This window comes from Lonchura striata, chromosome Z (assembly GCF_050655825.1).
Source record: "Lonchura striata isolate lonStrDom1 chromosome Z, ASM5065582v1, whole genome shotgun sequence".
Taxonomy (NCBI): Eukaryota; Metazoa; Chordata; class Aves; order Passeriformes; family Estrildidae; genus Lonchura; species Lonchura striata.
The window spans coordinates 85032242-85057772 of NC_140740.1; the positions used below are offsets into that span (position 1 = coordinate 85032242).

Genomic DNA, 25531 nt, shown 5'->3' on the forward strand with positions numbered 1-25531 from the left:
CACCTCTAAAACCCTGAGAACTTTTGGCCTCTTTACACAGATGATGTTAATGTGGGTATTAATACACGTAAATAACAGCAAAGGGTTATCAGTCAGAGTAATTATTTCCAGTCATGTAAGGCAATTTTAAGAAGCTGAGCTGAAAAATACATTCGGAAGATGGGACTAGCATGGTTCTTTGTGCTGGGTGGGACCCTCTGCGAGAGGCATTGCTCTGAACATTGGACAACACCTGAAGCAGCCTAAAAATAATAGTATCAATATAGAAATAACAATAATAATACCAATATTGCAACAGCTGTTGATTAACAAATTCTGGTATTTATTTCTGAGGCCTTGATTACAAACATAGGGGTGGATCTGAGTGAATTCCTGTTGTCCTCTGGGCTCCTAGTTTTCTGATTTTTGTGTTCATTGTTTGGATGTGGAACAAGGTCTCCCAAACCAAGATATTGTGGGGAGAGGGACACTTCTATTCCGGCAGAGCTGCCAGCCAGGCATGCTAAGGTCTGGCAGGCACCTCTGTGGGGATTTGGGAGCCCATGTTTGGGTTTTTTAATCATGTGCTATGCCATAGAAACATTTGATATTAAAATAAAATAAGGACAAGTCACCAAAGGTGACAGAAATCAGCTCTGGTGTTGGGCTACAAATCCATCTTGAGTTGGTGAGCTCCCTTTGAACTAAAAGGGAATTTCCTTTCAGAAGGAAACAAGAAACTCAATTTGTTGCTTTAATATTGACTTTGCTGGGAAAAATACTTCACCCAGGGAACTGGCGATAGGTGCAGGTTTATTTAAGTGCATCTGCAGTCCTAGGTTGCAGGTACAACCCTCCAGCAGCTGGTTCCTTTTGCTCAGCCAGCACATGTGGAAATGATGCTTAGGGCTTCTGTTCTTCTGCCTGCACAAAAAAATTTGAAGTGGGTTTCCCCTGGACAAGATTTTCTTGACAGGTATAAGGACTAAATAATATTTTAAACTGGAATAAGGAGTCTGTGCCTGAATGAGGCTAGTAGAGAAAGATTGGTACAGGACCTTTTCCTTATCTTTGTTGGACAAAAGATCATAACCAGTGTTGACATTGACAGAATCAGAGGTTTTGGCTCACTGACACATTTATCCAGCATGTTCATCCTGCACATGATATTTTTCATGTGGATAATGATTTTTGTGGATGTTTATTTACAATAATAAAAATATAAATTAAAAACCACAAACAGTTAAACAAAATATAAATAATACAAACAAGTATTTATAATTTTGCAGGAGGAGTCTCAGTTTGGTGTCCTGTTCTGCCATAATACATGGCCTCACATCCAAGACCTTCAGTCTGGATTTTATACCTCCTGAGCATCCCTTACTAACTAGCAATTAATTAGTCCTGAGAGTGCTCCAGACAGGCAATTTGTAGTGACTTCTTAATAGCAAAGGGGGGAAAGGGAGAGGTTGTTGGTGATGAGACATTGATGCTGATGAGTACCAGGGCGAAGGATGGAAATTGCCACTTATGATTGTTACTTTTAGCATTGCTGTCACAAGTAACATGTCACTGAACAGGAATAGAGTGGATAATTTGGATAATTCATCCCTTTTTTTTTTTTTGGCACAGCTACAGGTGAGGGTCTTGCTGTCAAAGCCACGTCTCCACTGTGAGACGCGCTGAGATGCTCCTGTCCTCCTGTGCTTGCAGGGAGCTGGACTCTGCCATGCTGCGGCGCCTGGAGAAGAGGATCCTGGTGGACCTGCCGAGTGAGGAGGCACGGCGGGTGATGATCCAGCACTGGCTGCCCCCCCTGAGCAACAGCGGCAGGCTGAAGCTGAGGACGGATCTGGATTACAGCCTGCTGAGCCAGGTGGGCAGGGCTGCAGCTGCTCCTGGGCCAGGGCAGTGATGAGAGCTGGGATAGCGCCTGGGCTGGGCGCCTCAGCTCCCCTGAGGCTCCAGCTGCCTTCACGAAGCTCTGCCTGCAAAACGGTGTGTGCTGGTCCTCTCTGCTGGGCCAGCTTTTCAGCCTTAAATACAGGGAGACATCCAGCAACAGCAGATTTCATCACTGCTCTCGCCAGGCTGGGAGCACTTCCAATTCATCAGGGTAATGAACAGTTAATTGTGTAGGGAGGGTTTGTCACAACTCCACTGCTGCGGCAGAAAAGAGCATTTGGCATCGAAGAGATTCACTAGGTACCCCAGATTCCTTCCTGTAGCCCTTTGCCATGTCCTGGATTCTTTGGAAAGAGAATCCTAGAATGGTTTGGGTTACAAGGGAAGTCAAAGAGAATCTTGTTCCAACTTCCAGCTGTAAGCAGGAACACCTTCAATTAGCCCAGGTTGCTCAAGGTCCCAGCCCTTAAATATTTCACTTTACCCAGTTGAGATTCTTACATCTGTTTACAGAGACAATGCTGCTCAGTACCAGGTTCATAAGGGAATACATTTACTTTATTTACTGGAAAGCTGAGGATAGACTCAGAAAGGTGGGTTTTATTTCACCTACAGAAAATTGGCATTTAGTAAGAAAATGCCCAGTATTTTTCTTGGTCCTATGAGGTATTGTGGGCATTCAAAAAATAACAAGCTACATAATTTTGAGGGGACAGTACAAAAAAAATTTAGATTTCTGTGTGTATATAAATGTGTATTTCAGACAGCAATAGACTTCACGAATATTTATATAAATACATAAACAATATATATGCCTGCAAATTCCATTTTTGTCTGATTCGTGAATTGTAATTTATTGTTCTGATCCCCTCACAGGAAACAAATGGATACTCTGGCTCAGACATAAAGCTCGTGTGCAAGGAGGCAGCCATGAGACCAGTGAGGAAAATTTTCGATGCTCTTGAAAATCATCAGCCAGGTACTTTAGCTCTGAGCAGAGAATCTGGCTTGGGAAATGCTGATTTTCTGCTCTAACTCTTGGGATGAAGATTCTAACTCCAGCAGGTGGAGCTCTGATACCTGCCAGGGAAAGTTTTAAAATCTACAGTTCCAAACCCTGTTAAATTTCAAAAAATCAGGGCTTCTTTTAAAGCTGTCATTATTTGTGCTGTCAGTATAAATATAATTTTTAATTTACCTCACTATATTTAGTCTGTTGTTTTCCTGCATTAACTGTTGGACTAAGCATGGACATAAAATAGTATATTTTGGTAATAGTAACAGGATTTATTCAATTCTCTTTTCTTTAGGTAACAGTAACTTGGCCATGATCCAGCTGGACACAATCACAACAGCTGATTTCCTGGATGTGATCACCCACACCAAGCCATCAGCAAAGAATCTAAGCCAGAAGTACATGGCTTGGCAGAGGGATTTTGAGTCTGTCTGACATGACAGCCCCAAAAATCAAAACCTTCCAAGCCATTTGCCATCTGAAGTGGCCTCCAAAGGATCAAATGGTGATGTGGAAGGAAATGCTGTTAATTCAAGGAACAAAATGCGGTGACAAGTGTCAGAGGGAAATCATTACTTTCAAAATGCAGGGGAGGGTGAAGGGTTGGTGGTTATTCTTTATTCAAAAAAGTTCTTATTGGAATTAATGTGATGGTGCAATCCTATGCAACAAAGCCTCCAGCCTTAATTTTATGTATAAAGACTTAAAAGATTGATTGATTGATTCTCAGTTTTTATTCATGACAGATTTTGTGTAAAATTGGAGCAAAGTTTAAAAGCAGATAGACAATTAGCGAAACCCTCCATTTCTGACACTCTGTAGAGCATTCCAGTCAGTGTAGCTTTCTTAGCAGAGACCTGCACCCTTCTTAATAAAACACAAAGTAGGCATTTTCAGTGAAATTCAGGACCTTAGCAGGGCATGTAAATTTGGCTAGTTTGTGACTATTTTCAGCTGAGTTCAAAGCCTTGAAGTGTGTTATTGTTGGGGTATTGCCAAGGTGAAAAAGGCAAGAAATTAAAGAAAAACTGCAGCAAACCAGCAGATTTACAATAATTAACTAGAAACTGTGTTGGTGGCTACCCAGTGCTGGTTTGCAGCCAGCCATAAAGCAGAATTGCAGAACCCCAGGATGGGTCAGGTTAGAAGGGACCAGAGAGGGTCACATCTGACCCCACCTCCCTGCTCCAGCAGGGCCATCCCAGAGCACAGGGCACAGGATTGTGTCCAGAGGGCTCTGGAATATCTCTGGTGAGGGAAACTCCACCCCTGTCTGGTGTCTGTTCAGGGCAGAAGTTGTGCCTCCAGTGCAGGGGAATTGCTGGGCTCAGTCCCTGCCCGTGGCTCTGGTGCCATTGCTGGGCCTGGAGCAGAGCCTGGGTTCTGCTCTGCCCCTCCCTGCACCCAGGGACACCCAGGGACACCCAGGGACACCCAGGGCTCACAACCTGAGCAGCCCCAGCTCCCTGAGCCTGTCCTCCTTAGAGAGATGCTCCAGGTCCTTCCCCAGGTGTGCCAGCCTCCCCTGCCCATGGGTGCTGAGTGAGCTGTGCAGGATGTCAGATGTCCCCATGCTGGACTGTCCTGCTCATACATGTGGCCATGTGAGCAGCCAGCACTGCCACGTGTCCTGCACTCTTGTCATCAGAAATTCCAATGTTTTTTTCATTGTTTTGTTATTTTTTCAGGCTCCAGGTGCTATCACTGCCCTCTGTCACCCTCCTTCTTGCTCAGCAAGACACTTCCCTTCCATGTAGTTCTCAATTTTCCTTGGGCTGGTGTGTCTGCATTCCAAGCACAAGAGTTGGGCATGCTTTCCAGCACATCCTGAGACCTCTGAGGCTCTGACAGTCCCTTTTAATTCCTGCAGCAGTCACAAATTGGAAGTCCCCAAGGGAAATGTCTTCAACAGATCTTGCTGATACATCTCCCAACTCCTGCACCTGACTGTGACCCCAGGTCACAGACCTCTCTTACATCCATCCTTCCAAGCAGAAACCAACAGGTTCAGAATGGCTGGCACAAAACCCAAACCTGTGAATTTATGCAAAACTGAAGCTGGCAGAACAAGGGCCCACAGACACTATCTAAAGATGTTCCTCAGAGGTCTCTTCTCCCAGGCAGAAGGTGTCATGTGAGAGGAAACAACCTCAAGCTGCACCAGGGAAGGTTCAGGTTGAATATTTGGAATTATTTATTCCTGGAAGAGATTGCCCAGCCCTGGCACAGCTGCCCAGGGCAGTGGTGCAGTCTCCAGCCCTGGAGGGATTTGAAAGCCATGTGCATGTGGCACCTGGGGATGTGGGTCAGTGGTGCCTTGGCTGTGCTGGGGAATGGTTTGACTCTATGATCTTAGACAACTTTTCCAGCCTAAATGATTCTGTGATTTATTCTTGTGTTTCCACTGCAGAATCTCCTCCATCCACCTATTCTGTTCACCCACCCTGACAGTCTAAATCTGAACGTAGTAACCACCCACCAAGGGAGGCTGCAGAGAGACACTGTCACATGTGAGGAATTCATTCATCACCATGGTTTTGTTTAACAAGAACGAGCATGGCTCATTAACACAAAACTGTATTTTCAATAAGGTTAATACTCCAGTAATGCATAATTACAATCTAATAATTTAACACACAGGAGCACTGTAAAACAACTGTAAAGGACTTTGATTATTACAGTTTGCAAATGGACCAGAAAAGCCATTTACAATCATTACAAAGTTGGTTCATATTGGGGGATGTAGTGCATAGGAAAAGCATTGCATGCTACAGAATTAAATTTCATTTTACAGCTCTGCTAACCAACTGTAAAAACTGGAATCTGTCCCCATGGCTTGTGAAGGATTTTTTCCATAACATTAAAAAGAAACAAAAAAATCCCCAACAAAAGTGAAATTTTGCAACTGTAGCATTAATAGGACCCTGCTGAAGCCTAATTTTAAAAAGTCGCAGTCTCTAAGGCATTTAATACCAGAGTTTTGTTTCTGTATCATTCTTTTTAATAACAGGATTTAATTAAAACATCTGTAAAATGCTGACAGTTTTTAATTTTATGTAAAATTTGAAAAGCAAATAACAGGATCTTCTCTAATGAAAGACAGCCGCAGTAGTTATTATTAAGCAATGGTGATATTTTCATTTAAGAGTCACTTCTAAACGTGCATAATCCCCACCTTTAAGTCAGAGCAGAGCAGAGACATCAGTGAAACCACTACAGGCCACTGAGGCTCTGTTGGTGTTTGAGCTTTATTTACTTGAGTGTTTTCAGTGCATGTTTTCAGTTTAGCTTATTCTGCAGAAGCTTTTCAGACAGCGCTCTTCATCAGGTATTCTTAGAAAAATGAAAATAAGAAAAACACTGCCCTGTGTGTGTGCCTGTGCTGGGCCCACATGGATCCCCTGCCCATCACAGCCCAGGGTGGTTTCTGATGGATTCTGATTTCAAGAATTAAGGAAATGGTGTGAAACAAATGTTTCTTCAAGCTACCTGTTCCCTTTCTCACAACATCTGCTTCAGGATATGTTCCACTGCCTCTGGGAAATTCTCACAGGTTAAGTAGGGAGCTGGGTTGATTTTGTCTTCATCTGCTGGACGGTATTTACCTGTAACAGATTAACACAAAGATCCCTCCACCAAACTCCTCTGAGTACCTTTTTTGTTTCCCTCCCCCCGAAAATTACCGTCTTGTAATAGCAGTACCAACCAGTAAAATGCCCATCTGGGCAAAAAAACACCCCATAAGGCTTCCCTAAACAAATGCTGAGCCCTCCTGGAGATTCCTCCAGGGGCAGCTCTGAATCAAAACTACTGTTAATTGCACTGGTTCATTCTGCTGTACTTGCAAATATCCACATTGTAGGTTCTTAAAATAATAATCATCATAGAATCCCAGAATGGTTTGGGTTGCAAGAGACCTTAAACCATATCTAGTCCCATCCCCTGCCATGGGCAGGGTCACTTTCCACTATCTCAGGGTGCTCCAAACCCCATCCAGCCTGACCTTGGACACTTTCAGGGATCCAGGGGCAGCTTCTCTGGGCACCCCGTGCCAGGGCCTGCCAACTCTAACAGGGAAGGATTTCCTCCTAAAACTTCTAACCTAAATTTCATGTCGTTCATTTTGAACCCAATACTCCCTGTTCTGTCAATACAGTTCCTGATGAAGAGTGCCTCTCTGAAGACTCTTCTGAAGAAAAGCAGGATTATTTCCCTTCATTTTCAACATATCACACTGTGTGGCATGAGCAGCTGCCACCTCAAAGAGACCTTTCCAGTCTAAGGGTCTATCAACAACACAAAGAGTACCTGTCAATCCTTCCACATTCCACTTCCATACAAAGCAAAATTACATTTATAATGACCTTGTAATTATTGAGGAATGTCACCAGAGCTCCTGCACGATCAGATGTTACATTGCTGTGACTGATTTTGGCAATCTAAGCTGTGACAGTAACAGTTCCCTCTGTTCTGGGATTACTGCTCTGAATTTTTGAGTCAGAGCAAAAATTCACACCTACAAGAGCAGCTGTCCCTAACTTTGGTCACCCTGCCCTTAAACTGGGGGTGTGCACTGTGTTCTAGCCCTGTGGTCACAATGTTCTGCTTGACAGGCTGCCTCTGCCCCACCCCAGAGCGATGTGGAAGGTGGGGGCTGGCCCCAGGGCTCAGAGCACCTTCACTTCTGGGCACAGGGTGAGATCACTGAGGGCACCACTGTCTCCTGAAATGACTGATCCATCGAGTACTTACCTGTCCTCACCAAAATCCCACGCATGCCTGCCTGCTGGGCACCACCAACATCATCCCTGCAGTCCTAGGACACCGCAGGAGAGCACTGGGTTAGTGGGCACAGACATTTCCATAACCTTTTGTGCTTTGCACATCACTTAAAAAGCAGCGACACAGTTAGATCTTTCAGCCACCCCATCGATCACACTGTCACAGGAGTGGTTTTCTGTGTGCTCTCTGCCTGATCAAGTAGTGACCGAAGTAAGAGAGAAAACCCCATGGCTTACATACTAAATCCTGTGAGCTTTCATGGAAATGTTTAGGTTGGAAAACCCCTCTAACATCACTGAGTCCAACCATTCCCCCAGCACCGTGCAGGTCACGACTGACCTATGTCCCAGCTTTTAAACCCTTCCAGGGATGGGGATTGCACCAATGCCCTGGCAGGTGTGCCAGTGCTCAAAGTCCTATTTCATGAAGAATTTTTCTCTAATATCCCATCTAAACTTCCCCTGGCCCAGCCTGAGCCATTCCCTCTCCTCCTGTCCCTGTTCCATGGGAGCAGAGCCCAACTCCCCGGCTGTCCCCTCCTGTCAGGAGCTGTGCAGAGCCACAAGGTCCCTCCTGAGCCTCCTTTTCTCCAGGCTCAGCCCCTTCCCAGCTCCCTCAGCTGCTCCTGGGCCCTTCCCCAGCTCCATTGGAAGCTCTGGAGCCCCCTGTGCAGGCCCTGCCCAGCGTGGAGGGCAGCACTGCACGGCTGGGCAGTGAGGAGGGGTTTGTCCCACGTACATCTCCAATCATGACGGCCTCCTCGGGGGCACAGTCAGTGCCCCGCAGAGCCTCCAGGAAGAAGGTCTTCTCTGGCTTCCCCACCACGGTGGCTTTGGTGTCTGTTGCATACTCCAGCCCTGTAACAAAAGGTCCAGGTCCCAGACAGAGGCCATCCTTCTTCTTGAAATACCTGGCTTTATGGATCGCTATGAGAGGCGCCCCATCAAGAATCAACCTAAAGAAAGAATGAATGAAGAAGAGAGTACAGAAATTCTATTAAAGGAATTATATTTACAAGCCGCAGGAGGCTTTCACACAATCCCAAGGGTTGAAATGGACCTTAAAGCCCATCCAGACCCACGTCCTGCTATGTGCAGGGACACCTTCCACTCTCCCAGGTTGCTCCATGCCCTATCCAACCTGGCCTTGGACACTTCCAGGGATCGAGAGGCAGCCACAGCTTCTCTGGGTACCCTGTGCCAGGGCCTCAGCACCCTCACAAGGAACAATTTCTTATAAGTACAGGATGAATCATTTGACCTTTATATTTTAGCATTGAAGGAATTACAGTAACAAGTTACATTAAAAAAAACCCTCAAAGCCATTTGAGGCATCCACATCCCTCTGAATTTCCCCATTAACCCAGGGAGTTTGAGCAGGCTCACTTCCACAGAACCTGCAAATCATCTTTAGTTCTCTCATTTCTGTTTTGTGCCCTGCAGACTTTCCTTCAGCAGACACTGCATCCCCCTGTCCTGCAGCAAAGGGAAGCTGTGTGGGTGCTGCACTACAGGAATGCTTCTCATGCACCAAGCACAGCAGTATTATTGCAGTCTTCCCCTCCCCAGTTTCAGTGCAAAAAGCTCTGAACTGCCATCTGGATTGCCAAGCCTTTTCCCTTTGATTTTACACTTTTTCCACCTAATGCAGGTCATTCCAATCCTTATCACAACAGTGTAAAACACTGGCTGTTACTCTCAAGGCAGAAAGGAGGATTTATTTTCCTCTTAACCCCTGATTTGCTAAACAAAACAAAAGCCTTTAAGAAAACAATGTCTTGCTTTTCCCTGTTGTAAGAGGCTGGCTGAGGTGAGCTGGATTCTCCTTGGGGATGTCTGCAGAGCAGTCTAGAAGCTCTGAGCAGGGCATAAATGATATTTAATTTCACTTAATTATCACAAAACACTCCTATTGAATCAATGCATTCCAAAGCAAGCTGAACAAGAAGAAAGCTGGGCTGTGTTTCTGTGAGCAGCCAGACATGTTCATGATGGGAAGATGCCTCTAGGACACAGAAAAATTTAATTTGACAGCATCACCACAACCACTATGTTAAGCAGTTTTTAGGAGAGATCTCACCTGAGAGAATTCTTTTAAACATGGCATCAAAATCCCACTTCCACAGGAAGAGAAATTTAGTCTCAGCCATTTTCAAGTGGTGCCTGGAGAATGGCCAGACACTGTATATGTTGTTTTGGGAGTCATGTTGGGTTAGATTTACCTGAGTTAATGTTGGGTGTCAATGGAATAGTTGCCTACCATGTAATTAGTCAGCCTGGGCTCCTCACAGTTGGTGCAGAGGAAAAGGTACTCCTAGGGCACAGTTCAACTGTCCTATTTTAAGCACTATTAGGTAAAAAAATGCCCTGAAGTGCCTCCCTTATCCCTCCAGATCCCCAGCACAGACACAGGAACCTGCACTTAGATATCTGCATTTAATCAGATTCACCTCAGAGTTCTGCAATCCCAATGCGTTTCCTTTTTCAATGCATATCCCAAGTGACTTAAATTATCTGAGCATTAAAGGAGAAGGAATAGGGCAAGGCTCAACAAGAAGAGAATGTGCTGGTGGCCAGTGTTTCCATCAGGCCTAACAAAACTGACACCAGCAAAAGTTTATCCCCTATAGAGAACTTGGGGAAAAACCCAGAAAAAAATCAGCCCAGGCAGAACCCATCCTGGGTTTTTTTAAGTGTCTTGGTCTTCAGCCCAAAGCAAACAACGGATATTATTCAACAATTAATATATTCAGGACAGAAACACAAATCAATAAAATGATGTAAGAACTGGGATACTCAATAGGTTAAGCTCATGCAGTTGTGAAATTAAGAGTCCACTCATGATCCAAAGTAAAATTCCAAAGTCAATGCCTTTGGCAAGGCTCACTAATGAGGCAGACAGGGTCAGTTTGGGTCAACATCTGTTGATGCAACATAGAATTGGCAGCAGATGAGGACAGCATTGGCCTCCCACTCCAAGAAACCTCCCTAAGACACTGGTGGGCAGTAACTGATACACCCTCTTCTAATTTTATGGATATAAAGACAGGTTAAGGTGCTTGATATCAGGGTTTTCACTGGATTTGAAGGTGCAGAACTGTGGTAGCCACCATCCTGTGAGCAAAGATGGGAAAGGGCTCTTCACACACATCACCAGGGCTATGCTCAGCTACAGGCTCACATCCAGTATTTGAAAGCTGAAGGCTTTTCAAGTTAAAATCAAGAGTGTGGAGTCAAGCCAGAACCAGAGAGAAGGACACATGGCTCTGCACACACTGTTGCAACCTGGCTCATATATGGTCACAGATGAAGTATTACCTGACTTACCCCTCAGCCTAGAGGCAAAAAGAGCATTAAAAATAAACCACTCAAGATCAGCTCCATAGCCCACCTGGCCTGAGAGGTTGTGCTGGCCACTCCTGAACAGAAGATGCTTCAGAAGATACTGCTGGATATCCTGCATTAGGTAGGTAAGGAATAATCTGCCCAAAATCCTGGATTTCCTTTCCTATAGCACACAGGCTCTCAAGGCTGGGCTTTGAACACAGAATCTGCCTCTCCTCTTGGAAAGTAAAAAAACAGCTTCAGGCTGTGCCAGGGCAGGTACAGGCTGGACATGGGGAGGAATTTTCCCATGGAAAGGCTGGTCAGGCTGGTATTGGAAGGAGATGCCCAGGGAGGTGTTGGAGTCTCCATCCCTGGAGGTGTACAGGGAAGGCTTGGATGTGGCACTCAGTGTTCTGGGCTGGTGACACAGTGGGATTGGTCACAGGTTGGACTCAATGGGATGGGAGTCTTTTCCAACCCAAGTAATTATGTAAATGCTTCCCCACATCCCTAGTTTTGTGTATTTCCACTTGAGGAATTGCTAACTTTTCCCCTCACTGACAGCTGTGACTGTACTTTGCAGTTTATTTAGACTGAAAGCTGTAAAAATGAGGTCTGGACTGCCTGAAGTTCTTGCTGGAGAACCCAAATCCCACAAGATTAGTGGCTCCCTCACAAGCTGCATAGTGTGTGATATTCCTACACCCTTTTCTTCCCAGAAAGAGAAGAGAGCCTAGCACAAGACAGCTCCCACTCCACCCCCAGCCAGGGGCTGCCTTACCGAAAGGCTCTGTTCATCATCTCGTAGTGGAAGTGCTCAGGAGCCAGTCCCACCACCACAGCATTGGGGTTGTCTGTGCCAATCCCTGGGAAATCAGAACAAGACTCTGAGCAGACAGGATTTAATTCACACTTAGCAGCCCACAGTCAGCAAAGTGCATTTAATCACTTTAAGGCAAAACCAAACATTTTCTGACACAGTCGTATCACAGAGACTGCTTTTATGTCTTTTATAGATGAAGAAAACATCTGTGGAAAAGGTGCTGGTCTATCCAGACTGTTCCATCCTCTAAGATCTGGACAGTCTTAACGCAGCTGTGGGATGATTCTGCCACCACTCCCACTGAAATACAGGACACAAAAATCCCTCCTTTAATTCAATGATTGCTTGCCATCTGAGAATCCCTCTCTACATATATTTATGTTCTTTGTAAGACAGTAAGGCAGGAATTCAAGTGAATCCCATCCAGTTTTTCTATTCCCTCTAGCCACAGGAAATTCCACTGACTGCTGTGTCTGATTCTGATAATAAAGACAGTACTGCAGCACACCCCAAAAGCTGTTAACCTAGATAAATTTGGGCTTTTCTGGAAGGTCTTTTTTCAAAGTGGATTAATGCCTTTGTGAACAGCTCCACTGCAGTACCACCCCTGGACAGAACCAGCAGTGGAAGCAGAGTAGCACCAGCAGGAGGGTTTTACTAATGGCATGTTATCAGCTGAGGATTTTGTTCCACCTTCAAACACACCCTCTGCACCTTTAGAAGGGCAACCAGAGCTCCTGCTGGCTGAGGTCTCCTACTGCATGTCCCCCAGGTGGCTCAGCCAGCAAAACATCCACTCAGAGGTGCCACGGTGGACTTGTGATATCACCCAGAACCATCTGAGTCCTTAAACCAGGGGAGGATTCCTTCATCTGCCTGTGACCAGCTTTAACAGAGAGATTAGCCAAGAACAGCTCAACAGCAGCCATTAACTGGAATTTAAAGAACTCTCCACTGTACTTGCATATTCCAAAAGCAGCACTGAGGAAATGTGAGCCAAAGACCTTGTAGCAAAAACAAGCCAAACAACCCATTCCAAATCCCAGCAATACAGATGATGCACCAAGGTGTCCCCATGTTACCTCTGTCTCTGCCATCTTTTATAAAATTAGTATCAGCTCCTGAAAAGCTAATGGAAAAGATCCCAAAACCATGGAGGCTGAGCTGATTTAAATGCTGTCAGTGAAAGAGCTGCTGCCTCTGCTGTTTCTCACCCAGGAAAGCTTTCCAAGGAGCACAAATATTGCTGAATATTGCTGGGGGCACATTTCTCTGGATATGCTGTTAGGTAGAACAGATTTAGACTAGAGCAGTTATACTGCTCTTACAGAGGCTTTTCTCCTAAACATTGACCTCTCTGAAGATTTCTGACCAGACTATGGCACCAAAATTTAACAGGAAATTCCTAGATCCTGGCAAGATTAGAACCTATTTAAATTACACAGCCAAAAGATTTCAGTTTGTAAGGCAAGGACAAGGCAAGTATATCTCTGCTGCCTTGACTTTAAATAAAAAAAAAATTCAGTGTACAGTATACAGTTTTCAACTCTGAGCATGTTAAAAACGTGGGTATCTTTGCTACTCTCGATGTCCAAGTGAGAACACACCATTTTCTGCTCCCCTGACTGCTGAGGGAGGGAAATGGGAGCATCTGACAGCAAAGCAGATTTTAAACAATCTTTAGGGGTGACAATTTAGAGGAGTCAGGGTGATGAACCTTCTGTCATCAGTGAAGGTATCCAAGTACATGGGCTGAAACCTAAATGTTCAATATAAGATAAGCAATTGCCTGGAGGTTTTGCATTTAATAATAATCTGTTAACAGAGGAAGAGACTACTGTGTGTGCCTACACACTTTGTTCAGGTCTTTATGAGGAAAACATCTGCTGGAAGCCAGGTATTGTGCAAATTGACACATCTTTGCTATTAAAAAAAACCCAGCACTGGCAGGGCCACGAAAGTACCAATGACCTGGTGATAACTATTACTTCATATCTTACACTGGAAATTAATGGAAAGTATTGAGTTTTACCTGAATTCCTGACTATTTGAAGGCCTTGGCTGCCATTCCCACTGCTCCTCAAGAAGATACAACTTCAGGCTTTTCAACAACTTTTTGATGTTTGATTTAAAATGAAGAAAGGACCTTTATGACCCTGCAGAATTCCACATTTCAGGCTCCACCATGGCTGGTGGTCTGTAGATGATTAAGAACACAAAGTCTCCCTAGCTGCTCATTAACTGCTGTTCATTAATTAGCTGCTTCCTGAGCACCTCACCTGTGAAATCAGGCAGGGCCTTATCATCCACCAGGAGCAGGGGCCGCACCTGCTGCTGCTCCAGGAGGTTCCTGGCTGCTGTCAGGGAGGTGAAGATCTCGTGCTCGGCGATGTCAAACCCCAGCCCCGTCAGCCTCTCCAGCAGGTCCCTCTTGCTCTCCTTGGTGGTGTTGGTCACAAACCGGACGGTCACCGGGGCACTGCGCAGCCTGGGGGGGACACAGGGGCAAAGTGGACACAGGCTCCTCCTGCTCTCACATCTGTGCTTCTCTCTGGGGCTAAAAACAGGCCCAAAGATGAAAAGAGCACACGGAAGACTGGTGCCGCACAGAAACTTCTGTGATGTGGAACAGACAGCAAGAATTACACCCCCCCAGGCCAAGACAAGTCATCCTTCCCTCCTCTCCCTCATCTACCACAAAAATTCCTGAGGAAAACAGTGATTCCAACTCCCTCTTCACAGCAGCAGCCAGCACATCCATGATAACTAATTCAAAAAGCCTTTTTATTCAAACTACATAATAAATAAGCCAGTCCCAGTTCTTGATCAAAATAAGCGAACAAAAGAAGCTTGTTGCTGAATTAATATATTGAACTCCACTGCTGGGTGAATTTCCCAGCAGCTGTGGCTCCAGGAGCCTGTGTTATCTTGGTGGTGGTTTTATGTCAGCTTCTGCAGCCACTTCCCCCTTTCCTGAGGAACACCAGTATCATATAAAACCACGTTATTGCCCTGTGCTGACAGTAAATGCTACCAAACAATCAAATAATTTTAAGTGACAGTTTCAACAGCATTCCCTTTAATTATTCCCCCACCATCACTTTCTTTGTTGCTATAGGAACAAACACAGGCATCAGGACTGTGTGGAGAACATCAGAGAAAAGTTGGAGACTTGCTTCCAACTGCCACTTCCTTCTCCTGTTTATCTCTTGTTTTACACTGACCCTTCACAGGTGTGAGCTGATAAAAGAGTCCCCTGGTTGATAATAAAATAAAAATTAATATGATTTTTCCCTCTGGCCCTCAATAGGGAACTATGAACATAGTAACCCTAAAACAGACATCTCTCCATTTGTTCCCTAAGCAAATTGCATGCCATTCCCTCCAGCTTCTCTTTGGGAAAGACAGGGAATGGACTGGCAGAAAGGAGAGTGGGATAGTAATTTTTTTCAAACCTCTGAGCAAAGAGACCTGGCTGTTCTTTGCCACCAGCTCCCCATACCTGTGACAGCACATTTATATTACATGGAATTTCAGGAACATTGACTCTCACCTGGCACAAGTTCTCCCTGCAGCAGGAAACAGTGCAGTGAGGGAAAGGGCAATGAATGAATAGCCAGAGTTTCACCAGTTTTTACTTCCTTGCAATTTTACATCTTAAGGACATAATCATTTCCACGGTATTACCTGTGGGAAATGTAGCTTCCTCATCCCTCTGTGAACTTTTCCTCTGAGCTACAGTCCAGCTGTATAAAACCCTTAGCAGCCCATTCAGCTCCAGTAGAGAGTTCAGTTCTGCTCCTATATCCTATTAATCTTTAGTGCCCCAGAATTTTAAAGTGTTCCCCTTCATTCACCACAGTATCACCTATCCCTTTGGGATTTTTCCTCATCCATTGCAAGATGTTTTCTCCAGGAAAAGACCACAGATATTCCTGGGATTTTGTGTCCTATTTCACCACTGATTGGTTGGAATAAGGCACTTTGCTGTGCCTCAATATCTTTAAGCACCCTTTAACCACAAGAGTTAATTTGACAGCCCTGTTTATTAATGTGTTGAAATTCCTATAAAAGAAAAAACAAATAAGGTTGTGTACCCAGCAGAAAGAAACTATAAAACAGCAATAACCAAGAAAAGCCTTCTCTGAATGAAATGAAAACTCTGCAGAGGTTGCCTTGCTTGCTAGACCAAGCTTTTCTGTCATCCCACTTTATCTCAGCACAGATCTAAAAGAGCTGACAGATGATCAGAGCCCCAAGGAACAGCTCAGCTGAACTGATTTTGGGGTAATTCACCCAAACTCAGCTTTGGCTGTGGCTGTCTCATCTGTGAATCAGTGGAGACAATTTCAATATTGGAGGTTTTATGTCTAGAAAAGGCTTAGAAAACACAGAAAGAGCCACCGAGGAAAGCAGCAGGGGCTGAGGTGACACCAATTTCTCTCTCCACCCTTTGCCGAGCTCTCCTGGCACGAACACAGCGTGGAGGATTCGGCCGCGTGCTCACTCCACTCACCCACCCGTCTGTGCGAACAGCACTGACACAACCTCCCAGAGCAAACCCAAAAATAAAAAAAAAAGAGGGCAAACTTGCTTTTTGAGGGCCTCCTGGGCGCCGGGCACGGCCGAGTCCTCGACGTGGAGGGTGCCATTGAGATCCACCAGCACGGCCTTCAGCGCGCGCCGCGCCGCCATCGCCCCGCCGAGGCACCCTGTGGGGGATTTTTAAAAAAAAAAACCACATTAACTGATTGCAAAGACTCTGCTCGTTCTTTAAGTGCATCCAAACAAAATAAAGCTCTCTGAACGACTCAAGGGCGCTGGGGAGAGAGAGGGACATTTGGGATTGCTGTCTCGACACCTCAGTGAGAATATTTCAGCAAGTCCCACCAACAGCAACAATGAAAATGAAGACACAGTGCTCTAAAGCTGTGTCTCTAAAGGTCTAAAGCTGCATTTAGGCTCAAAATGCTCTGCCAAAGTGGATGTTGTTATTTTATTTTTGTAAGAGAGACCCAGGGTGATGCAGCCCACCCCCCAGCCATTCCGAGAGTGCTCAGTGACAGTCAGGATTTTTGCAGATTTTTAGCTGGAAGCTCTCAGGCATATCCAGTACCTCGAAGGTTCACTGCACACTCGTGCAAAAGGGGCTTTTTTTTCTGGTTCCATGTACTTAGCCCAAAATAAAAGCCAGGATTTGAAGCATAAAGGCACCAGGGAAGGAACAGAGAGGTGATGTTTGAGTCCCCAGGATAAAGATCTGTCTTCAGAAACACTTCCCCTCATGTGGGCTGCAAGCGCTGCATTTTGCTCCATGAAAAGTCTGAGGAGCTGTTTCTCAGAAAATGTCCAATACGGCAAGGTTTTCTCCTGTTCATTAGACAAGAGCCATCTGAAAGAGCTGAGTGAGTTGGGATTATAGAAGAGAAGCTTTGAGGTGATCTGATTTTAGCTTTTCAGTGCCTGAGGGACAATTGCCAAGTGATGGAGGGACAGCACACAGGGAATGGCTTCCCAGGGCCAGAGGACAGGGACAGATGGGAGATTGGGAATTAGGAATTGCTGGCTGGGAGGGTGGGCAGGCCCTGGCACAGGGTGCCCAGAGCAGCTGTGGCTGTCCCTGGATCCCTGGGAGTGCCCAAGGCCACGATGGATGGGGCTTGGAACAACCTGGGATGGTGAAAGGTGTCCCTGCCCATGGCAAGGGGTGGGATGAGCTTTAAAGTCCCTTCTACCCAAACCACTCTGGGATCTGCCAACCCTACAAAATTTTGTGACTAAAATTTTGTGTTCAGCTGGTTTGGTTACAGACCGCATGCAGCACGTCTGTAATTCTAAAAAATCACACAGAGCAGTCAGCACCATGACTGGAACCTGCCCTAATAAATTTCTGTCAGCTTTATCTTTGCAGACGGTTTTATAAATGGTCATGTGAGCCTGGGGTCTCAGGTACATCACACACACAACAGAAAACTTTGATATTCCACATTGTTATTCCTGCGGTAAGAAAATAAATAAAAATGCTTCTTTTACTGTATGGCTGTTGATACAAAAGCCAAAGTTAAATATTAATGACACACAGCTGAAAATAGAAGTCTTAAAGAAGCTTCATCAATTTCAATGGAAATTGCTACTACTATTACTGTTATTACTACTACTATTACTGTTTTTATTTTACTGTTACTGTTTATTTTTACCCTACATTTCCATCGGCTCTGCTGTTCACGGTGCATTTATTTGGGAAATATGGCAGTTATGTACAGAGCCAGTTTCCAGCACAGCCTAATTTCAAAGGAAAAGCTCATAGATTGACAACAAGTCCTAAAAGACCTCCAGAACCTCAGTTTCCCTAATCACATCCCAACGAAAACTCACCTTGTCAGGACAAAGGGACACCCCAGCCACGGTCTCTGGTAAAAGGACACAAGGAACACAAGACACAACCTAAGGGAAAGAGGGATATATTCTATAAAAATATATAGAGTTATATACGTCTCTCGGTGGTAGGATACTGATGGTACAGGCGCCTCCCCCGTCTCGCGGGGATGGTACCGCCCCTTCCCGCCAGCTCACAACGGGCACACGGGCTGGCCCATTCCCTACCGGGGGAGTTCCGACAGCGGCGACCTCCCCTTTTGCTGGCACGGATGGTTTCGCCCTCCCGTTCGCGGCCGAAGGCGGCGGACGCGCCCACGCGGAGGAGAGGGGGGAACAGCCAGCGCGGCTCCCCCGGCACTGACGCGGCTCTGCCCGCCCAGCCCCGCGGGGTCCTGGCGGAGGCGCGCCCGCCCTGCTCCGCGCCGGGCGCGCCCGCCGCCAGCACGGCAAATAACAAACAATTATTATTATTGGTGTAACGATTACTGCCATAAATAAACACCGAGCTCGGCCCGCAGCCGGCCTGCCGCCGGCCGGCGCCCGCCCGTGGCGACAGGCAGCGCGGCAGGCAGCCCGCGGGGCCCTGAGGGCACGGGCGCACCGTGACGTAGCCTGGTTATAAATTAAACAAATACAAATTACACCCGTTCTAGCCATTGTATCCTTTCTGTTATACCTGTTACAGCTCCTTTATCCTACATATACACTATGTAGTCATACCTTCGGTGGGTATGATCATAAATCATGCAAGTTATGTCCCTTATATCCTCTATGGACGTGTTTATATCCGTAGCCATACACTATGGATTTCCGTAAACTATTTATCAATAATATATCCATAATCTGTATATTATGGATATATTATGCCCTGTATGGATATTACACATAATAATGTATTTATAACTCGATATTATTATTATATATTTATACATCTATATAAACATTATATACAAAATGTTATCATATCCTGATATGGATATATTATACCCATAATATATCCATGGCAACTATCATATATTTATATATAAATACATATGTATATCTCTTGGATATTGGGTAGAAATTATCCCTGTTATATATCTACATTTTCAGTTACATCAATAATATGACCATAGTGATAATATATATTATTATATTATAACCCACTGACTATATCCATATATGAATATATTTTACACCTATATTTATAATTCCACATTTATATCATTCATATATTTTTGTAACATGTATTTTAAGCTATAAACATATGAATTTTTTATACAGCTTCACAAACTATTACTAAGGTGTATAACTTTATTTTTCATAATCCTTTTTTTTTGCATAAAAACGCCAATCACTTGTTCTAAAATTTTAAAAGTTTAGCAGTAATAAAATTGCTATAAAAACAGTAATAAAAATTAAAGCAATGAGAATTTGGACAATCAGGATAATAAAAACAAAGAGGATGCTCTTGGGCACTAGGCCACATGCCTTGTGACCAAAGGATTAACTCCTAAAAGCAAAAGCCTGTTGCATATTCATATATTCATACATGATGCATACATTCCTTTTAAACTGGGGATATCTCTGGTTATTGCCAACTTTCCTCCTTAATCCTGTTGGTGCCTCAAAGACGAGAAGGAGGTAGAATAAAGTTTGTCTTTTTTGATAAGGAGGCCTCCTGGGAATTTTGGTGTCTTGTTGCTGTTACCTCTGTGCAAAGAATTTCATTATTATCTCATCTCTTTCTTGAGCTAGTTAAAAAGTACCTTACATAGCATAGTTTCTCATTATGTTATAACCTAAAACTATATTTAACACACTACTTGAGAGAAGAATTAACACAGCATAACTTTCTAACATAACACATATATTAATTTGAATATTTGCAAAAAGCCAATCATAAAATGGGCATTTTTCACACTGTCCCACTTGTAATCCCTTTTTTTCACCTGTCAGGTGAAGCTCATCCCAGTTCTGTCTCCAGCACAGGATTCCCACTGCTCCTTCTCCCTGCGTGTGCCCAGCCAGCTCCACCCGTGTGCCTGCAGCCCCTCTGGAAGCACACCAAGAAGGAAAAAATTGCTTTTCACCCGTTTTATTTTAAAGCTGCTGCTTGCAATCTTTTTGCTGGCCTTTATTTCAGTACAAACAAATTAAGTTTTGATGCAGAAATGGAGTTACAGACTCGCTGTGCCTCAAATTGTTCGGTGCCACAGCCACAGAAACATAGACCGCCGCTTTTCTTTCCAGAACTATTTCATAGGAATACAAAATATTCCACACACCCATATCCCCATTTCCACCAAAGACACATCTGGGACAACAGAGCCAGGCTGTACCCTTGCCTATGACTGACACAAGGATCATCACGTAGAAATTACTTCTAACAGATCCACAGGTTTTAAAATTTAAAGATCCTGAAGGTCCCATTCTGCCTCAGGGCAGCGTTACTATGTCTCATTGGGTTTGCTACAGAAACCAAAATACAGCAGAGATAATATTACCATGTGCCACGGGGATGAGGAAAAAGTTACACATTTCATATGAGAGCAGTAACTCTGGTATCCCTAACAGGATGGAGCAGAGTTCTGAGATATCCCCACTCTACACAGACAGAGTTAGGAAAGAGAGTGCTTAACTTGGAAATTCACAGGATTTATTTACAAAAGTCACGAGAAAAAAGAAAACAACATAAACCTCTCCTCCTGGATGTATTTTACTCTGCAAAAAAACTGTGATTGAAGATCATTAAATGCATTTACATGTTTTACAGATTCTTCTTCACATACAACAGCATATGCTTTAGTCATTAAGACATAGGAAGAAAAGATGATTGACTAAGCCGCTTTAAAATAATGAAACTGCCAGGTTTCCCTTGGCGTCCCCTCTTTAAAATTAAAGTCAAGCACTTTAGCAGAGGAACAGACAAGCAATTCTAACTTCTCTAGACGGATACAGGAGAATCACCTTTTCCAATTCAGACCTAGCTCAGCAGTCTTAACTGAGACAAGACCAGTAGGAAAGCAATTAGGAGCATTCTCTTCCACAGAACTGCAAAGTCACACACAGAATTGCACTTTCAAAGCTGTTAATTTAACAAATTATGATGACGGAGGGCCGGGGAGGTAGCAGTAAGGAAAGAGGCTGCAAATTGTCTCGGGTTTTTCCCAAAGAAATGCATTTGAAAAGCACAGGGTATTCACCTCCCGTGGTATTCCCCTCCCAGGTTCCCCAGGAAGCTCAGAATACAAACGGTTCTCCACTTCAACCACAGTGATCACCACGCAGAAGTTTAATACATATTTTAAAAAGTATAATAACAATTCTTGACAGAAAAGTAACAAATACTAATCACTAATATCCCCAAAGTTAACAGAGTTGCCCAGCTTTAGGTACAGCTTTTGTTTTCTTTCTTGTTTTTTAAATTTATTTTTTAAGTTTTGTACTGCAGTTGCACCCATTTCCAACTGACTTTTCTGTCAGTATGAAATACTGATTTGAAGACAAAAATCCCCAATCAAAGCAAGAAGAACTCAGCTTTCAATGTTAAGCTGAACCAGGACTTTACCCAGCTGATTTTATCTCCCTCCATATCACAGCTGGACTTCAATCCTTTATAACAAATATTCTTTATAACACACTTTCAGAGCTCAATTCATATTCTCTTAAAGAGTTCCATGGTAGTAACTGAAATGAAAGCAAACACGTTTGTTGTTCTTTTCCTCAATTTAAAAACAAATTGGAGAGCGTACTGAAGGAAATTCATCCCTGAGTAACAGAGCATTTAAAAGCTGCATCCCATTGCCAGTCACTGCGACATCCTATGACATTTACTCTAATAATTAATCAACACTATGAACAGGCAGCCAACAGAACTGGTCACAGTTCAATTTGTTTGCAGCGTTGTTGCATTGATCCCATGATCCTGCTTAATGAAACTGCAAGGGAACATTAGGAAATGGGATAAATAGAAACAGTGTCTTTTATTATTTTAAGTTGAATGTCAGATTGACAGCTAAACTGTGCTGGATCCCAGGGTACTCAGAGCAGTGGTGGTCAGCAATTGGCTTCTCTGGAAGTCCAAAGAATTTCTACGGGGTGTCTTCAGCCGAACAGCAGGAGGAGAACAATTGTGATGGAGTTCAGGGCTATTAATGGCACTGCAGAGGGGGGAACAAAGAGAATTAATACTGAAAATTTTGCTTTCCATGTCACAAAATGACAGAGCTTCATATAACCTTGGGAGAAGGAGCAGAACCAGTCAAAATTTTAGAAATACATTTAATTTTCCTATGTAAAGTTGTTACCAGTGGAAGGAGCCAGGCTCAAAGACATTAGTAGAAAGCAACAGCAGAAATATTTTTCACAGCGCGTTTTAACTTTAACCCAGAGCCTTTAATTCTGTTTTAACTTCAACACAAATAACTCTTTCTCCAAATGAAAGTAAACAATCTAAAATTCAGCTTATATCCTTGGCTTTACTGTGCTTTAGAATAAATGTTTTGAGTTCTACTCAGTGATAGGCACAACAGGTTAAGATTTGTTACTCCCTCTCTATCATCATCTACAAAATGAATTTTTGGTGTCCATAATTAAGAACTATCAGTAACTTACAAATTAAGTATATTTTTCTCCTGATCTTCTGAGGCACATAAGCCTGGCTTGCCTTTCAGAAACCCCGGAATTACATTTCCCTCACAGGTACTTCCCATAAAGTTGGATTTAAATGAAGTGATTGACACTGATTGCACACTTTGGCTGATCACCAAACTTCCTCCCAGCTGACAAACTCCAAGGGAAGGAACAGCTCAGCAGGAGAAACACAATCCAGAGCCAGGGAATGTTACTGCATTTTTGGTGAGGCCTGCACCCTCTTACAGAGAGTCTAGGCCCAGAGGAAATACAGATTAGTGCAGAAACAAGACACTACAGATTGTAATAATAATAATCATCACAATCCTAATAATACTAGAAAATATTGTGCCCTTACCTCTCATAACGGTTCGTATTGATCGAATGAGGTTTGTCAGCTGTGCTTTAATTCCTGGTTCCTCTCCAAATCCTCCAATCCCTTGATCGCTTCCCCAGCCAACTGGGTCACATAAAAACAGACACACACTTTAGGAAAAAAACCCCAAAACCACACAACAAATGCTGCAATTTTAACGAGCAATCTATCATGAATGTAGTTTATACTAACACAGATAGACAGCCTTATTTCACGAGCACATTTTAATACAGCAGGCTGAAAGCTGTTAAACCTCATGCTAAACGATGACAAATCCATGTTTCTGTAAAGAAAACCCTCACCTTTTCAATACACCACAGTTCCCTGCGAGTTCATCTGGGCTTTAAAAATTAAACCGCTGTCAAAATAAACCCTAAATGAACTGCAACCTTTTCATAGTCCTGAAAATAAAATAGCAAATAATCCCTCGGTGTGAAGTGATGATGCTTCAGCACTGAGAAAGGGGCCACACGAGAGAAAAACGAACAGCACAAATTCCAAAATAGGAGTGATGATTTTTGCAATTGCTGTTAAAAAAAAAAAGCTAGAACTTTTTAGGGAAAAAAAAAAGGGAACTTTTTGTAATGTAGCAAAAATCCTGAAGTTTTACGATGCCCAGACACAGCATGATGGGACCAAGGATGTATCCAGGCATTTCTAAGACCTGCTGTCTGCAGCCCTTACCATTTCTGGAAGGAGCAGAGCAAGGAGCAGCTCTCAATACACCAAGCTGCACTGCCCAAGCTGTGCATTTCTTTCTCCAGAGGCCACTTTTGAGTGATTTTTGCTCTCCCTTTCTCATCTCCCTGGCACCAAACTGGTGGGCGAGTCCTCTCCCTCACCAGCCTTGCCAGCCGCTGCTTCCCACTGGGATGAGCCTGGAACTCTATTCCCAAGTTTCAAGAGGCTGACAACTGGCTTCATCCATCCCAGCTGTCCCCACAGCTCCCGTTTTTAATTCCAGCTGCTCGTCAAAAGAGCAAAAGAAAAGCCCAAACCCAAGATGAGCAGATCCCTCGAAACAAATCCAACCGGGGAGCAGGAGAGAGGGATGCCCTTCTGCACTCCTGCCAAAAATCCTGGCTCAGCCTGACGTGGAGAAGTCAGGATTCTCCAGTTCCCAATGAACTGGGAAACCGTGCATCATTGCCCATTTTTTTTTTCTTCCACAGCTCTGCAGATCTTTGTCGGTGGATTTTCTCTGTTTTGCAGGGCTTGGCTTCATTTGAAGGGCAAGGATGCCCAGCCCTGGGAACCCCAGGGACCGAGAGGCGCCATCTCACCAAGAACCAGGCACAAGAGAAAGGAAACCTTTGTGCGACACCCACCACCAAGGGGCGTGAAACAGTTAAAACCGGATGGGGAAAAAGGACAACTACATATTAAAAAAAAATAAATAAACACAAAGGTACGAGGAAAGCGGGTGGGAATTCATCCCCCAACCCTCCCCGATGACTCCCAAACCCCTCCCCCGCGCGCCGCCGCTCCCCCCGGCAGGGAGCGGCGGGGCCCCGAGGCCGGGCGGCCCGTCCCGGCTCACCGTGGCGGAGGAAGCGCTCCTCGTGCAGCACGGCCACGGCATTGACGATGAGGAGCGAGGCCTGCAGGAGCGAGTAGAGCGTGAACGCCATGGCCCGGCAGCGGCCCCGGCAGCGGCGCCCGAGAGCGACGTGGCGGGGCCGGGCGGGGCGGGGCCTCGGGCGGCGGTGGGCGGGGCCTCGGTGGGAGGAGCCTCCCGATTGGGCCATGGAGGGGGCGTGGCTTGGCATAATGGGCGTGGCCTTGGGCGCGACGAATGGGGCGTGACCGCTGATGGGCGTGGCCTCAGAGGGTGTGACCTCATAGTGGGCGTGGCCTCAGGGGGCGTGGCCTCCGGCTCCCGGGAGCCGCGATGGAGTCCCCGGGTTCGCCCGCGGATCCCTCGGGATCCCGAATCCCTCGGAGCTCCTCGGGTCCGGCGGATCTCGCAGACCCCCCCCCCGCCCGTGGATCCCTCGGTGCCGCTGGGATTCCAAGGATCTGTGGATCCCTCTGGTCAATGGAACACTTGGGTGCCTGTGGATCTCTCGGAACACCGTGGGTACCACAGAGCCCCGTGGGTCCATTGGATCCATGGATCTCTCGTGCCCATGGATCCTTTGGAGCCCTCAAGTCCGTGGATCCCTCAGAACCCCGTGGGTCCCTCGGAGCTTCTTGGGTCTGTTGGGACCGTGGATCCCTCGGGTTCATGGATCTCCCAGAGCCCTGTGGTTCCATCAGAACCCCTTGGGTCCATTGGATCTGTGAGTGCCTTTGGTCCATGGATCCCTTGGAACCCCACAGATCCCTTGGGT

General features: G+C 45.0%; 3 protein-coding genes across 15 annotated transcripts in view; 1 reads left to right on the plus strand and 2 right to left on the minus strand.

The window, feature by feature from the left end:
- Positions 1 to 3614, plus strand: part of KATNAL2 (katanin catalytic subunit A1 like 2) — a 28829-nt gene extending 25215 nt beyond the window's left edge. For all 12 annotated transcript variants that reach the window (XM_085567379.1, XM_085567381.1, XM_085567377.1 and 9 more), the window contains 3 exons: positions 1693 to 1855; positions 2761 to 2863; positions 3195 to 3614. In XM_085567379.1, coding sequence (XP_085423505.1) covers positions 1693 to 1855; positions 2761 to 2863; positions 3195 to 3334 — 406 coding nt within the window. In that variant the 3' untranslated portion in view covers positions 3335 to 3614. The remainder of the gene's footprint in view (positions 1 to 1692; positions 1856 to 2760; positions 2864 to 3194) is intronic.
- Positions 3615 to 5458: 1844 nt separating this feature from the next.
- Positions 5459 to 18605, minus strand: HDHD2 (haloacid dehalogenase like hydrolase domain containing 2). 2 transcript variants are annotated; one of them, XM_085567386.1, is made up of 8 exons: positions 18434 to 18605; positions 18206 to 18274; positions 16425 to 16542; positions 14110 to 14318; positions 11789 to 11873; positions 8420 to 8636; positions 7652 to 7715; positions 5459 to 6504 (listed from the first exon to the last, which is right to left on the minus strand). In XM_085567386.1, exons 3-8 carry the CDS (start codon positions 16523 to 16525, stop codon positions 6401 to 6403), a joined length of 780 nt encoding a protein of 259 aa, XP_085423512.1. In that variant the 5' UTR covers positions 16526 to 16542; positions 18206 to 18274; positions 18434 to 18605; the 3' UTR covers positions 5459 to 6400. The 2 variants fall into 2 exon arrangements, with proteins under 2 accessions (XP_085423512.1, XP_021391205.1); XM_021535530.3 differs by lacking the exon at positions 18434 to 18605 and having other exon boundaries at positions 18206 to 18371.
- Positions 18606 to 20829: 2224 nt separating this feature from the next.
- Positions 20830 to 24865, minus strand: IER3IP1 (immediate early response 3 interacting protein 1). The gene is made up of 3 exons (XM_021535531.3): positions 24739 to 24865; positions 23181 to 23282; positions 20830 to 22350 (listed from the first exon to the last, which is right to left on the minus strand). Exons 1-3 carry the CDS (start codon positions 24827 to 24829, stop codon positions 22295 to 22297), a joined length of 249 nt encoding a protein of 82 aa, XP_021391206.1. The 5' UTR covers positions 24830 to 24865; the 3' UTR covers positions 20830 to 22294.
- Positions 24866 to 25531: the final 666 nt, after the last annotated feature.

What these genes read in the sequence shown, in the direction of transcription:
- HDHD2 (XM_085567386.1), bottom strand. Translation starts at nt 16,525, where the DNA reads ATGGCGGCGCGGCGCGCGCTGAAGGCCGTGCTGGTGGATCTCAATGGC. An exon ending in AGGCCGTCATGATTGGAGAT is followed by an intron (nt 7,716 to 8,419) that starts GTACGTGGGACA and finishes GCGGTGTCCTAG; the next exon opens with GACTGCAGGGATGATGTTGG. An exon ending in TGGGATTTTGGTGAGGACAG is followed by an intron (nt 6,505 to 7,651) that starts GTAAGTACTCGA and finishes AATCTGTTACAG; the next exon opens with GTAAATACCGTCCAGCAGAT.
- IER3IP1 (XM_021535531.3), bottom strand. Translation starts at nt 24,829, where the DNA reads ATGGCGTTCACGCTCTACTCGCTCCTGCAGGCCTCGCTCCTCATCGTC. An exon ending in GGAGCGCTTCCTCCGCCACG is followed by an intron (nt 23,283 to 24,738) that starts GTGAGCCGGGAC and finishes TATGTGACCCAG; the next exon opens with TTGGCTGGGGAAGCGATCAA. An exon ending in AATACGAACCGTTATGAGAG is followed by an intron (nt 22,351 to 23,180) that starts GTAAGGGCACAA and finishes CCCCCTCTGCAG; the next exon opens with TGCCATTAATAGCCCTGAAC.